Source organism: Primulina huaijiensis, chromosome 17, assembly GCF_012295235.1.
Source record: "Primulina huaijiensis isolate GDHJ02 chromosome 17, ASM1229523v2, whole genome shotgun sequence".
NCBI classification, from domain to species: Eukaryota; Viridiplantae; Streptophyta; class Magnoliopsida; order Lamiales; family Gesneriaceae; genus Primulina; species Primulina huaijiensis.
This window is the reverse complement of record NC_133322.1, coordinates 18,148,518-18,162,001: the sequence shown is the minus strand read 5'-3', so window position 1 is coordinate 18,162,001 and position 13,484 is coordinate 18,148,518. Positions and strand designations below refer to the sequence as shown.

The 13,484-nt window shown below is 31.7% G+C and overlaps 1 protein-coding gene across 1 annotated transcript; it reads left to right on the top strand.

The window, feature by feature from the left end:
• The first annotated feature begins 11,201 nt into the window (after window positions 1-11,201).
• Window positions 11,202-12,821, top strand: LOC140963069 (uncharacterized). The gene has a single exon (XM_073422288.1). It carries the CDS (start codon window positions 11,261-11,263, stop codon window positions 12,701-12,703), a length of 1,443 nt encoding a protein of 480 aa, XP_073278389.1. The 5' UTR covers window positions 11,202-11,260; the 3' UTR covers window positions 12,704-12,821.
• The last annotated feature ends 663 nt before the right edge of the window (window positions 12,822-13,484 follow it).

Below are 13,484 nucleotides of genomic sequence, written 5' to 3'. Positions count from 1 at the left end.
TTTTATGTGGTTTGAATAATATATTTTATGCATTTTAAAACTATTTTAAAAGCCATAAGATTTCTAAAATCTTATAAAAATAAATTAGAATCTTATTCTAACTTATTTAGATGCTAAATAATATCTAAATTTTATTCACAATAAATTAAAGATATTAAATATGATTTCTAGGATATTATCAAGATAAATTAGAATCTTATTCTAACTTATTTAGATATAATATCTAAATTTTATTCATAATAAATTAAAGATATTAAATAGGATTTCTAGGATATTATCAAAATAAATTAGAATCTTATTCCAACTTATTTTTAGATATTAAATAATATCTATAATTTATTCACAATAAATTAAAGATATTATAATCAACTTTTGGATATTATCATAATAATCCAAATATATAATTATCTCATAATTATAATTTAATATAATTAATATCTCATAATCAATTATATTTATCTCCAAACTCTTGGAGTTATGGAAACATTTTTCCATATCCACACATGATTTCTAAATTGCATTTTTAATCCGTCATTAGTTTGAAAGACGTACCGGGGACCATGGACTCATAATTAGAAGCTCCAATAAATTAAATAAATAATTAAACTCTTTAATTAATTTATCTAATTTATTAATTCAATAATTACTCCACTAAAAATATAGAATTGAACTCTTCTTCATTATGAAATATCTTACTCTACAAAATTGAGCAGTCCATTGATATAATCATTACATATGGATTAATCCTCCATAGACAATTCGTAATTGAAGCTAGGAATTTTCCGTTTACCTCTTCAATTACTTCTTATCCTCATTTACCATTAATTCACTAGTGAGTGGTTTAATTTATAACTTAATTATAAATTAGTTGGGCCCATCACTCAGTTCCAGAATTAACAAATGAGAGAATCGTATTTCTACTTCTCGCAAGAAGGAATGGATTCCATGTCTGTGAATTCATATTCCCAGCCATTTATTTTAAATATAAATCTAAAATGCAAGTAATGAAAAATGCACAATTGCAAATTTTAAACAAGCAAATTAAGAATCATATTGAAATGAACAGGAGTTTATAATCACATCAGGATTAAGATTTGTCCATATATGATCATCTTATGATTTAAATAGAATTTCATATTAACAATGGAATTTATTATGAAATATCTAATTAAATCGGTCCTAGTCCTACATAATCTCATTATATATAAATGCCCCCATATAGATGTCTCTACATCGACGTTCCGGATAAGACAGTCACATTCATAATGTTCATGGACCGCATTAGTGATGTTTTAATTAAAGATCTCATACTTTAATGAATTTCATCACGGACTTAATTTAAGTTTATTATCCATAATTTTAATCATCGTGTATATATAACTTTTATATATACTAAAATCATGGTTACATCCAATAAACTAGGGATTTTACTATGATATTCATGACAATAATATTTCATGCAAATATGTTCAATAATAAATATCTTTTTTTTAATAATAAAAGCATAATCTAATTACAATGTTTTAAGGGCACTTTCCCCAACAATCTCTCACTTGCACTAAAGCATGTGAGACATGTCTTTAAGTCCTAGATTTAGCATATGCCTCTCAAACACTTTTGTAGGCAGTGTCTTGGTGAATGGATCAGCGATGTTGTCAGCAGACACTATCTTGAGAATAGAAGCTTCACCTCTTTGCACTATCTCTCGTATCAAGTGGTACTTTCTTTCTATATGCTTCGATCTCTTGTGACTACGAGGCTCTTTCGAATTAGCCACTGCACCACTGTTGTCACACCACAAAGTGAGTGGATTATTTATATTTGGAACAACTTCCAAATCAGATTGGAATTTCTTAAGCCACACAGCCTCTTTAGCAGCTTCGGAAGCAGCTATGTATTCGGCCTCCATGGTCGAGTCGGCTGTGCTGGATTGCTTGATGCTTCTCCAGACTATGGCACCGCCACCGAGAGTAAACACGAATCCAGACGTCGATTTTCGAGTATCTCTATCTGATTGAAAATCAGAATCAGTGTAACCGTCTATTTTAAGGTCTCCACTTGAATAGACAAGCATATAATTTCTCGTTCTTCGAAGATACTTGAGAATATTCTTTAACGCTATCCAATGATCCAAACCAGGATTTGACTGAAAACGACTGACTATCCCCACAGCATAACATATGTCTGGCCTAGTACACATCATTGCGTACATAAGGCTGCCTACTGCAGAGGCATAGGGAACACGTCTCATGTCCTCGACTTATTGCGGTGTCTTAGGACACTGCTCCTTAGAGAGGACGATTCCATGTCGGATTGGTAGATAACCTTTTTTAGGAATCTTGCATTCTATAACGCAATAACATCTTATCAATATAAGTAGCGTGAGACAATGCCAACAATTTGTTCTTACGATCTCGAACGATTCGAATTCCAAGAATATAATTTGCTTATCCCAAATCTTTCATTTGGAATTGCTTGGCTAGACACCCCTTTACTGTAGACAATTTTTCAACATTATTCCCAATAAGAAGAATGTCATCTATGTAAAGCACTATGAATACCACTTTTCCATCTTTGATGTGCTTGTATACACAAGGTTCATCAACACTTTGATCAAAGCCATAAGATTTGATTGTTTCATCAAATCTCTGGTTCCATGATCTCGAGGCTTGCTTTAGTCCATAAATGGATCTAAGCAATTTGCAAACCTTTTGCTCTTGGCCTTGGACTATAAAAACCTCTGGTTGCTTCATGCAGATTTCCTCGTCTAGATGACCATTCAGAAAGGCCGTCTTGACATCCATCTGCCATATCTCATAGTCAAAATGAGCAGCAACTGAAAGTAAGATGCGTATATATTTAAGCATGGCTACAGGCGAGAAAGTCTCTTCATAATCGACTCCCTCTCTTTGGGTATAACCCTTTGCAACCAATCTTGCTTTGAAAGTCTCTAATTTCCCATCTACACCTCTCTTTCTCTTATAGATCCATTTACACCCAATAGGTCTAACCTCTTCAAGTGTATCTACAAGAATCCAGACAGAATTAGAGTACATCGACTCCATTTCTTGGTTCATAGCTTCAAGCCACCTTTCTTTGTCAGGATCTTCCATAGCATGTTGAAATGACAATGGATCATCTTCCACTCCATCGGTGACAGCGACATTTGCCTCTTCATCTTGACGATAGCGGTGGGGTAGTTTAACTACCCTCCCACTACGTCGAGGTGGTATGATATCTTGACTTGGTTCAATGGTTTCCTTATTAACTTTAGTTGGACTTCGAATGATCTCATCATTGAGTAACTCCTCGAGTACTGTCTTACGTCGAGGCTTGAAGTTAGTCATATAATCATCTTCAAGAAAGATGGCATTTGTCGATACAATTACCTTTTTATCTTGAGGATCATAAAACCAACCTCCTCTCGTTCCCTTGGCGTATCCCACGAACAAACACACTTTTGAACGTGGATGCAATTTTCCAGTCTTTCCTTCCAGAACATGTGCTGGGCATTCCCATATGCGAAAATGAGATAAACTAGGTTTTCTCCCATTCCACAACTCTAGAGGTGTTTTAAGGATTGACTTTGATGGCACTGCATTCAAAATGTAAGTGTTTGTCTCTATTGCATAACCCCAAAACGAGATTGGCAGTGATGAGTAGCTCATCATCGATCTTACCATATCAAGAAAAGTGCGATTTCTCCTTTCAGCAATACCATTTTGCTGAGGGGTACTAGGTGCAGTGAGTTGGTACAAAATACCATGCTCTAACAAATAATCTTTGAACTCGGTATCAAGATACTCGCCGCCTCGATCTGATCGAATACACTTTAAAGATTTACCTATTTGCCTTTCGGCTTGCGCATGAAATTCTTTGAACTTTCCAAAAGTCTCGGATTTTCTATGCATGAGATAAATATATCCATACCTTGAGTAATCATCAATAAAAGTAACGAAGTACTCATAACCACCTCTAGCTTGTGTAGTCATGGGACCACATACATCACTATGTATAAGCTCTAGTGGTCCCTTGGCCCTATTGCCCTTTGCAGAGAAAGGTCTCTTAGTCATTTTTCCTTCTAGACAAGATTCACAAACTGGAAGAGTGCCAACAATTAGCTCTCTTAGAGGACCATCCTTTACAAGTCTGTTTAATCTTTCTAAGGAAATATGCCCTAACCTTAGGTGCCATAGATATGTTTTATCTTCATGAGAAACCTTTTGCTTTTTAGGTTTGGGATGTTCTACTTTAAACATTTCGACATTAAGCAGTGGTTGTTCATTTGGTCTTAGAATATATAGTCCATTTTCGATTAAAGCAGTACAAATCATACGCCCATTTCTCAAAATAACAATCTCATTATTATCAAAATAAAGCGAATAAAATTGTTCATGCAACTTTGAAACAGAAATCAAATTTCTACGAAAACCAGGAATAAAATAAACATTGTTCAAAACCAAATGTCTATTATTAAATCTAAGTTTAATGACTCCCACTGCTCTTGCCGAAACTACTGCACCATTGCCTACTCTCATCGTGAAGGACCCATCGGCAAGCTCTTCATAAGAACTAAGTAGCTGCAAAGAAGAACAAACGTGATTAGTAGCTCCCGAATCAACTATCCATATAGAAGAATCAATAGTTACTAAACAAGATTCTAGAACAAGTAAATCATATTTACCTTTCTTCTTCTCTTTTAGGTCAGCGAGATATTTGGGACAATTTCTCTTCCAATGACCATCAATCCCACAGTGAAAACATTTTCCTTTGGGCTTTGCAGTGTCACCCTTCTTGTTGCCATTGGAACCATNGATGACTTTTCCTTGACAATATTTGCCTCACCTTCTTGGACTTTTCCAATGGAAATGGCCTCAAAGGTTTGCAACTCGTTGAGCAGTTGTGTCATGTTATAATCAAAGCTTATTCATGACATAGTTGCTCTTGAATTGCAGGAAAGTTGAAGGCAATGATTCCAAAATCATGCTCACTTGCGTACCATCATCTATGGTTGCACCATGGGTCTCAGCCTCAGTGCAGTTGTTGCTCATGTTCAGAACATGTGCTCCAACTGATTGCCCTTTTTTCATCCTTGCATTCATGTCATTTTTAATGGCCTCATGCTTAGATTGACTAGATTGCTGACCAAACATAGCTTGCAGAGAATCCATTATCTCATAAGCATTCTCCACATGCTCGTGCTTAAGCCTAAGCACATCGTTCATTCCAGCTAACATGTAGCCTTTAGCTTTATTGTTTGCCGCAATCCATCGATCATATATTTCTCGTACACTACGAGAAGCATTCAAAGGGGGCTCGGGAGGACACACTTCCGTCAAGACAAATTTGAGATTCTCACAGACGAGTGCAATGTTAATGTTACTCTTCCATTTCAAAAAGTTTTCACCAACCAATTTTTCATTAAGTAAAGCAAGAACGGGAACAGAAGACATTATTGCTGAAATTAATGTGTAAAACAACATTTAATAAATTGAACAAATATCATAGATAACAAATCAATTTAGGAATCATAAATATGATGCATGATACATAATTATTTATTCTACCAATTCCAAGGAAATTTAATCTCACATTTAATAAGCCGCCTTAGGGTCGGACGAATTAAATGACGATTAAATCGAGACTTTCTCTATTAATAAATAAAACACTAAGATATCTCATATCTTCAATTTTATTATTAATTACCTTTTAATTCAACCTAGATGCATTTAAACTATTCAATTGCATCCTTATGAGTGTGACCCACTATTTTGGATTTTAAATTACAATCCATAATTGCCGCCTTAGGGTAGGTAAATTATGAATCATACTAAAAAAATTTTATCCTTTCGGAAACTAAGCCTTGAATTTTGATTTAAATGAAAACCTTCCTTAGGGAGGACGTCCTATGCCTCACTAGGCGCCATTTAAACCTCACGTTGCTTTTGTTAATAGTGGAGGTTGTAGGATTTATTGTCATATATCCTTCTCCCACTCATTATTATATAATAATTAAAGTTTCTCAAACTTTCAATTATTTAATTAAAACATCTTATGATTTAATTATTAAAAATCCAATCTTATTGGTCTCTATGAAATGATATGAGCAATATAATGAATGTCATGATATTTAAATCCAATTTAAACATGATGCATGACATGAAAATTAAATGGCATTTAAATCAAATTTAAACATGATGTCAAATTTATTTATCGGCCTCATACATATATGCAAATTATCACATAATAAACATTATAAAAAATTAAATCTTATTTAAAACAGGATAAGAGGAATATAAAGAATATAAGAGTGAGATATTGTTAAAATTCATGATTTTTAATGGTGTCCAACTTATCGCAATATTAATTGAAAAATAAAATTAACAAATCAAATAAAATAATTTTATTCAATTTCAAATTAATTTTATAAATCAACTAATTGTAAAATCAATATTTTACACTCAATAAATTAAAAAATCAATTTTTAATAAATTAAGTTAAATTGGGATAAACATGTAAAAAAATACTAGGTTTGTCATACAAATCCAAAAAAATAAAAAAAAAACTTATTTTTTTTTAATTATTTCATGGTACTGGTCCAATTCAAAAAATGGGCCAGATTAAAAAAAATCTGATTTAAATCTGTGCTGACCCAGTTCGAAACTGGGCTATATTTAAATATGTTGTGCTAGTTCGAAACTGGTCTAGATTTTAATATGTGTTGACCCAATTCGAAACTGGTCTAGATTTTAAATATGTGATGACCCAATTTGAAACTGGGCTATATTTAAATATGTTGGGCCAGTTCGAAACTGGTCTACATTTAAATATGTGTTGACCCAATTGGAAACTGGGCTATATTTAAATATGTGCTGGCCTAATTCAAAACTGGGCCAATGTAAAGTAAATTGCCATTTCATAAATTGGTCACTCAGATTTGATTTTTTTTAATTAATTGTTTGGCCCAACTTAAAAATTATTCGGGCCAATTAAAATTGAAGCCCAATGGAAGGAGCGCCTCCTTCCATCTTCTTCCTCCCTTTTACAGATTACAGCCATGGAGGCCATGGGAGAAACAAATTTCAGCAACCACCATCTTCTCCACAATTCGGCGATATCACCGGAGTTTAGCTCGTCCGACGAGCCACTTTACTCGCACGACTGCTCTAACCAGTGAGCATATGTACTGGAGCAATCGCGCTTTCGAGTCAGCGAACGTAAGCCATGGCGGTCGAACCAACCATCGCTCCACACCGCTGCTCTGATTTCGGCAATCGAGAAACATTTTCCAATTAACATGACTTGTGAGGAGATCAAAGTTTGGACAAAGAAGAACTCTTCTTCCTTGCAAAGCTGGACACGATCCATTCCAAACAAACCGAATTTACACAAAAGGTTTATGCATTTCAACAATAAATCTCACTCTCATAAAATTTAAATTCATTTAAGTTATATTCATATGAAAAACAATGGCTCTAATATCATTTGTTGGGAATTAAATATCCTTCGGAACAATTTCGGCTAAAAAATTATTTTCGATCAAATCGAAACACAGCGAAAGCGATTACATAATTTCGTAAATTATAATCGAACANAATAGCCTTCGGAACAATTCCGGCTAAAAAATTATTTTCGATCAAATCGAAACACAGCGAAAGCGATTACATAATTTCGTAAATTATAATCGAACATATGAAAATAAATTAACTATGAATTTAAATAAAAATAATTTAATAGAAAGCTAACCTCTTGTAGTTTTCACTTTTTTTCGCGAATCCGAGATACGTAAAAACCACAGCCTTCCAATACGATCCTTCCTATCGACGGTAGNATATGAATTTAAATAAAAATAATTTACTAGAAAACTAACCTCTTATAGTTTTCACTTTTTTTCGCGAATCCGAGATGCGTAAAAACCACAGCCTTCCAATACGATCCTTCCTATCGACGGTAGTATGTGGGCACTCAAAACCACAAAAGCTAGAAATCAAACTTTTATTTTTATTCTCTACTCTATTTTCAACTCATGAANGCACTCAAAAACACAAAAGCTAGAAATAAAACTTTTATTTTTATTCTCTACTCTATTTTTAACTCATGAACAAGTAGAGAATGAGTTGTATATTTTTCTTGTCTCCCGAAAAGACTACCTAGGATCATATTTATAATATTCAACAAAAGAGGCAAAATCACAATCTAATTGGGATTCAAAACCATCGGCCATATCTTATCAAATCTAAGATAAGGCCAAAAAATCTCACTTGATTTGATTTTATAAATTTACATCTTTTAAAACTCATTTTAAAAGTTATAGGATCTCTAGGATCTTATCAAAATAAATTAGAATATTATTCTAACTTATTTTTAGATATTAAACAATATCTATAATTTATTCACAATAAATTAAAGATATTATAATCAACTTTTGGATATTACCATAATAATCCAAATATATAATTATCACATAATTATAATTTAATATAATTAATATCTTATAATCAATTATATTTATCTCCAAGCTCTTGGAGTTATGGATGTTGAAAAATTATTTAAAAATGTGTTAAATATTTGTGTTGAAAATGTGAATGTTGAATGTTGAAAATTAGGTAAAATTAGGTGTTGAATATTGAAAATTAGTGTGNTGTTTGAAAAGCATATCGGGGACCATGGACTCATAATTAGAAGCTCCAATAAATTAAATAAATAATTAAATTCTTTAATTAATTTATCTACTTTATTAATTCCATAATTACTCCACTAAAAATATGGAATTGAACTCTTCTTCATTATGAAATATCTTACTCTAAAAAATTGAGCAGTCCATTGATATAATCATTACATATGGATTAATCCTCCATAGACAATTCGTAATTGAAGCTAGGAATTTTCCGTTTACCTCTTCAATTACTTCTTATCCTCATTTACCATTAATTCACTAGTGAGTGATTTAATTTATAACTTAATTATAAATTAGTTGGGCCCATCACTCAGTTACATAATTAACAAATGAGGGAATCGTCTTTCTACTTCTCGCAAGAAGGAATGGATTCCATGTCTGTGAATTCATATTCCCAGCCATTTATTTCAAATATAAATCTAAAATGCAAGTAATGAAAAATGCACAATTGCAAATTTTAAACAAGCAAATTAAGAATCATATTGAAATGAACAGGAGTTTATAATCACATCAGGATTAAGATTTGTCCATATATGATCATCTTATGATTTAAATAGAATTTCATATAACAACGGAATTTATTATGAAATATCTAATTAAATCGGTCCTAGTACTACATAATCTCATTATATATAAATGCCCCCCATATAGATGTCTCTACATCGACGTTCCGGATAAGACAGTCATATTCATAATGTTCATGGGCCGCATTAGTGATGTTTTAATTAAAAATCTCATACTTTAATTAATTTCATCACGGACTTAATTTAAGTTTATTATCCATAATTTTAATCTTCGTGTATATATAACTTTTATATATACTAAAATCATTGTTACATCCAATAAACTAGGGATTTTACTATGATATTCATGACAATAATATTTCATGCAAATATGTTCAAAAATAAATATCGTTTTGATTAATAATAAAAGCATAATCTAATTAAAATGCTTTAAGGGCACTATCCCCAACACAATGAACATTTTGAACGTCAAAATTTGTTTTTAATCTTTCGTTGTGCCTTGAGTACGAGAAAACGTTACCCCAACAATATTTTCATTCTTTTATTAATGAGATTCAATGTCAAAATAAAAATATCGGCTGCACAATAGCTCAATTAAAGGTCTTAAGTTGTTTTGATCATATTATCATGTTCAATAAAATGAGATATAAAATAAAAGTTAATAAAGTACAAAATTATTAATAGTTTTAAAATTAGTAATACAGTGACCATACTGAATTGATGCTAGATAAACAAGTATTTGAACTAAAAGTAGGTATCTTGTGAGACATTTTCACGATCTTTATTCTTGAGACGGGTCAACGATACCCATATTTATAATAAAAAATAATATTTTTTAAGAATGATCCAAATAAAATATCTGTCTCACAAAATTAACATGTAAGACGGACCGTCTAACAAGAGCTTTTGTGTAGAATTAAAGATGTAATACCAAATAAATGATAGATGGCTTTAAATTTCATTGTCTATATTTATCCAAATACTTTAATTATCAACTTTGTTAAAAATAAGATCATATGTCTTATAAATTCATCAAACAACTTATAATATAAATTCATCAAACAACGTATAATATATAAAAACTTATAATTTGTTTTACACAAATTTGGTCAAACACCCTCTAAAATAGAAAGTTGATACATACATTGGAATCAATTTTCATTTGTCCAAAAATAGATTTCAAAAAGCATACAAAGTTAGTCAGATTATGATTTGAAGTGTTATTATCATAGGACCATAGTCGTTCTTGGGAAACAATTATCACGTTCTATGAACACAATATAGAACAAATTTGTATTAAAATGATAGAATCTAATTATAGGGAGTCAGACATGAAGTTTAGAGAAAAAAATTTGTGTGTAAAAATAGATATATAAAATATAATAATAAATTTATAAAATTCCAAAATAAATCTATATGTCAATTTAGATAATTAATTTACTTAGACAATAAATCATTTTTATTTGAATTATTTAAACTTAAATAAGAACTTGTTTATAGATTTAAATCCAGTTATATTATTTTCATATCAGAAGTATGTTATTTTATATAAAACTAATTCTATGGTTGTTGTAATTAGTTTAAAACAACTTGTTATTTCTTAAAATAGAGTTAATCGATTGGTAATTTTGGAAAATTATTTTTCATCTGGATAAATTTGACTTCCAAAAAGAGATGTGGTAGAATAAATTTTTGGAAAAATTGTATTTTTGGTCATGTAAATAAATAAATATATATATATATATATTTTATTTTCGTCATCTATTTTGTCATTAGTTTTAGTTTGCTAATTTTTTTTTTATATACAATTGGTTTTATAGCAGAAGACAAAATCGCAAAGAAGTAAACATATACGACAAAAAATTTAATTTTCCCTAAATTTTTTGCAGGAAAAAAGAAGAAGAAGAATTTGTGTATAAATATTAATGAATAATTACTATCATCGATTAATTCTCTATAATTATTTTTATTTGTGTCCCCTTAGTTATATTTCAAAATTTTTAACGGTTGATTATTTTGGAAAAAGATTTAAGCGTCCCCAAAGATTTATCAGAAATCCATGATAATGAGCATGCTTTCTTCTCCATTCTGTCCCTCGTCTACTCCATTCTCTTCGCCTAATACCCGTTTCCCTCTCATCAACAACCGAACCTACCTATACCAATCCCTTGCCTCTGATATTTTTGCATGCAAATGCGCCAGAGAATTACGAGCCCACGATTTGCTTGATACTGTTCCTTCTTCACGAAGCCTTGAAGCTGTCGAAATTTTGAAGAAAAATGGAGAATTGCCAATTACAACCATAACTGACTTTAATCAGACGCTGATGTCTTTAATTGCGTCGGATAAATTTGAAATGGCATTGAAACTGATATCCAAGTTACCATCTTTAGGTTTAGCTACGGATAACTGGTCGTATTCAATTTTGGTATGCTTTTATTGTCAGCTTAATGAACCGATGGAGGCCAAAAATTTACTGGAGCGCATGTTGGGAAATGGGTTTGAGCCCACTGTCGCTACTTTCACTACTTTGATCGATTCATTTTGTAAAATCGGAAGATTGCAAGATGCCTTGCAACTGTTCGACGTTATGTCCAGGGTCGGTTGTCAGCCCACAATCAATACATACAATTGCTTATTGAAAGGCTTGTGCTATGTTGGGAAAGTAGAAGAAGCTTATGACTTGCTGACGAACATCAAAAGATCTTCTTTAAGTCCGGATGTTTATACCTACACCGCAGTGATGAATGGTTTATGTAAAGTGGGCAGGTCAAATGAAGCATTGGAGTTACTGGATGAAGTTCTACAAATGGACTTGACTCCCAATGTGGTTACTTATAACACTTTGTTGAATGGGTTCTTTAAAGAAGGAAGGCCTTTAAGTGGTATTAGCTTGTTGAAGGGAATGAAGGAGAGAAATTGCAGGCCAGACTACATAAGCTATAGCACAGTGTTCCATGGATTGATTAAATGGGGAAAGATTAGAGCAGCTTTGGGGGTCTATAGGGAGATGGTTGAAATTGGTTTTAGAACCGATGAAAGGATGTTGAACACCTTGCTGAGAGGGGTATGCAGACGTTCTCGGGAAGAGAGAGAGCTGGTGAAACATGCGTCTGATTTGTTTGATGACATGAGGAATGGCCAATACACTATCTATCCTTGTGCGTATGATCTGGTGGTAGAAGCCTTGAGCAATGGAAAGGAGTTGGACAAAGCTTTCATGATTTTGAATGAGATGGTCATGATCGGACACTCTCCTCGTACATTCACCTTTGGCGTTGTCATTCAATCATTTTGTGGTACCAGTGATGTTGACAAGGCATTATTGGTTTTGATGCTGCAGCACAAGCCTTGTGCTAATCATTATGATGTAGTGATTGGTGAGTTGAATCGACAAGGTCGCTCTGTAGATGCATGTTATGTTTATGGCTCGGCATTGAAAAGAGGGGTGGCGCCTAAAAGGAAACCGGCATTTAAATCTTTGCCCACCAAGTGTACATGAACATAGTGCCTGCTGCGATTATTATTGTTAATTCCTTTGCCCTTTTCCAATCTTTAGCTTTTAAGCCAACTTTCAACAATGAAGTGGATAACATGTCAAAGATGACGTCATCGTGAAGTATATGGAACGTCAGTTGCAATTGATTAATTACATGAAGAAATAAAGCCAACAAAGAAAGCAACCCAATGATATGATGATTGCTACAAAAGCAAATATAAGATCATCTTTAGCTTATTATGTTATCTTGGTGTAACATTAACTTCAAGTAATTCCTACATCAAATACAAAAATCATCTCTAAACTTACACTAAAAATAATTTCAAAATATTATCTATTATTTTATCAACAACAACTAATTTATTTCACAAAAGAATTTTAAACACAATAAATAAAATATGTATAATATCTAAAATAATTTCTATATCGATATTCGTTAGAAATATTATTGAATTAATAACTTCTTGTATCTAAACATAAATTTCTCTTTACTCATCGTTCCTCAAAATGTTTGTTTGAGCTCCCTAATCATTTANATATAATTACTTAACTGTTAAAAAATTACAATTACATAAAAATAATCTGAAGATAAATTACTAATATAGAACAAATATTAAAATGATGCTTATAAAATAAAAATAAAACACAAATATTCAAGTTTTAATTAAATTTATTTAAACAATTAATTTAATTAGTTCAAATATTAAATTTTATTGAGTTACATAATTAAACTTAGGGCAAACTATTAATAACTCCTTGTATCTAAACATAAATTTATCTCTAC

What these genes read in the sequence shown, in the direction of transcription:
- LOC140963069 (XM_073422288.1), top strand. Translation starts at nt 11,261, where the DNA reads ATGATAATGAGCATGCTTTCTTCTCCATTCTGTCCCTCGTCTACTCCA.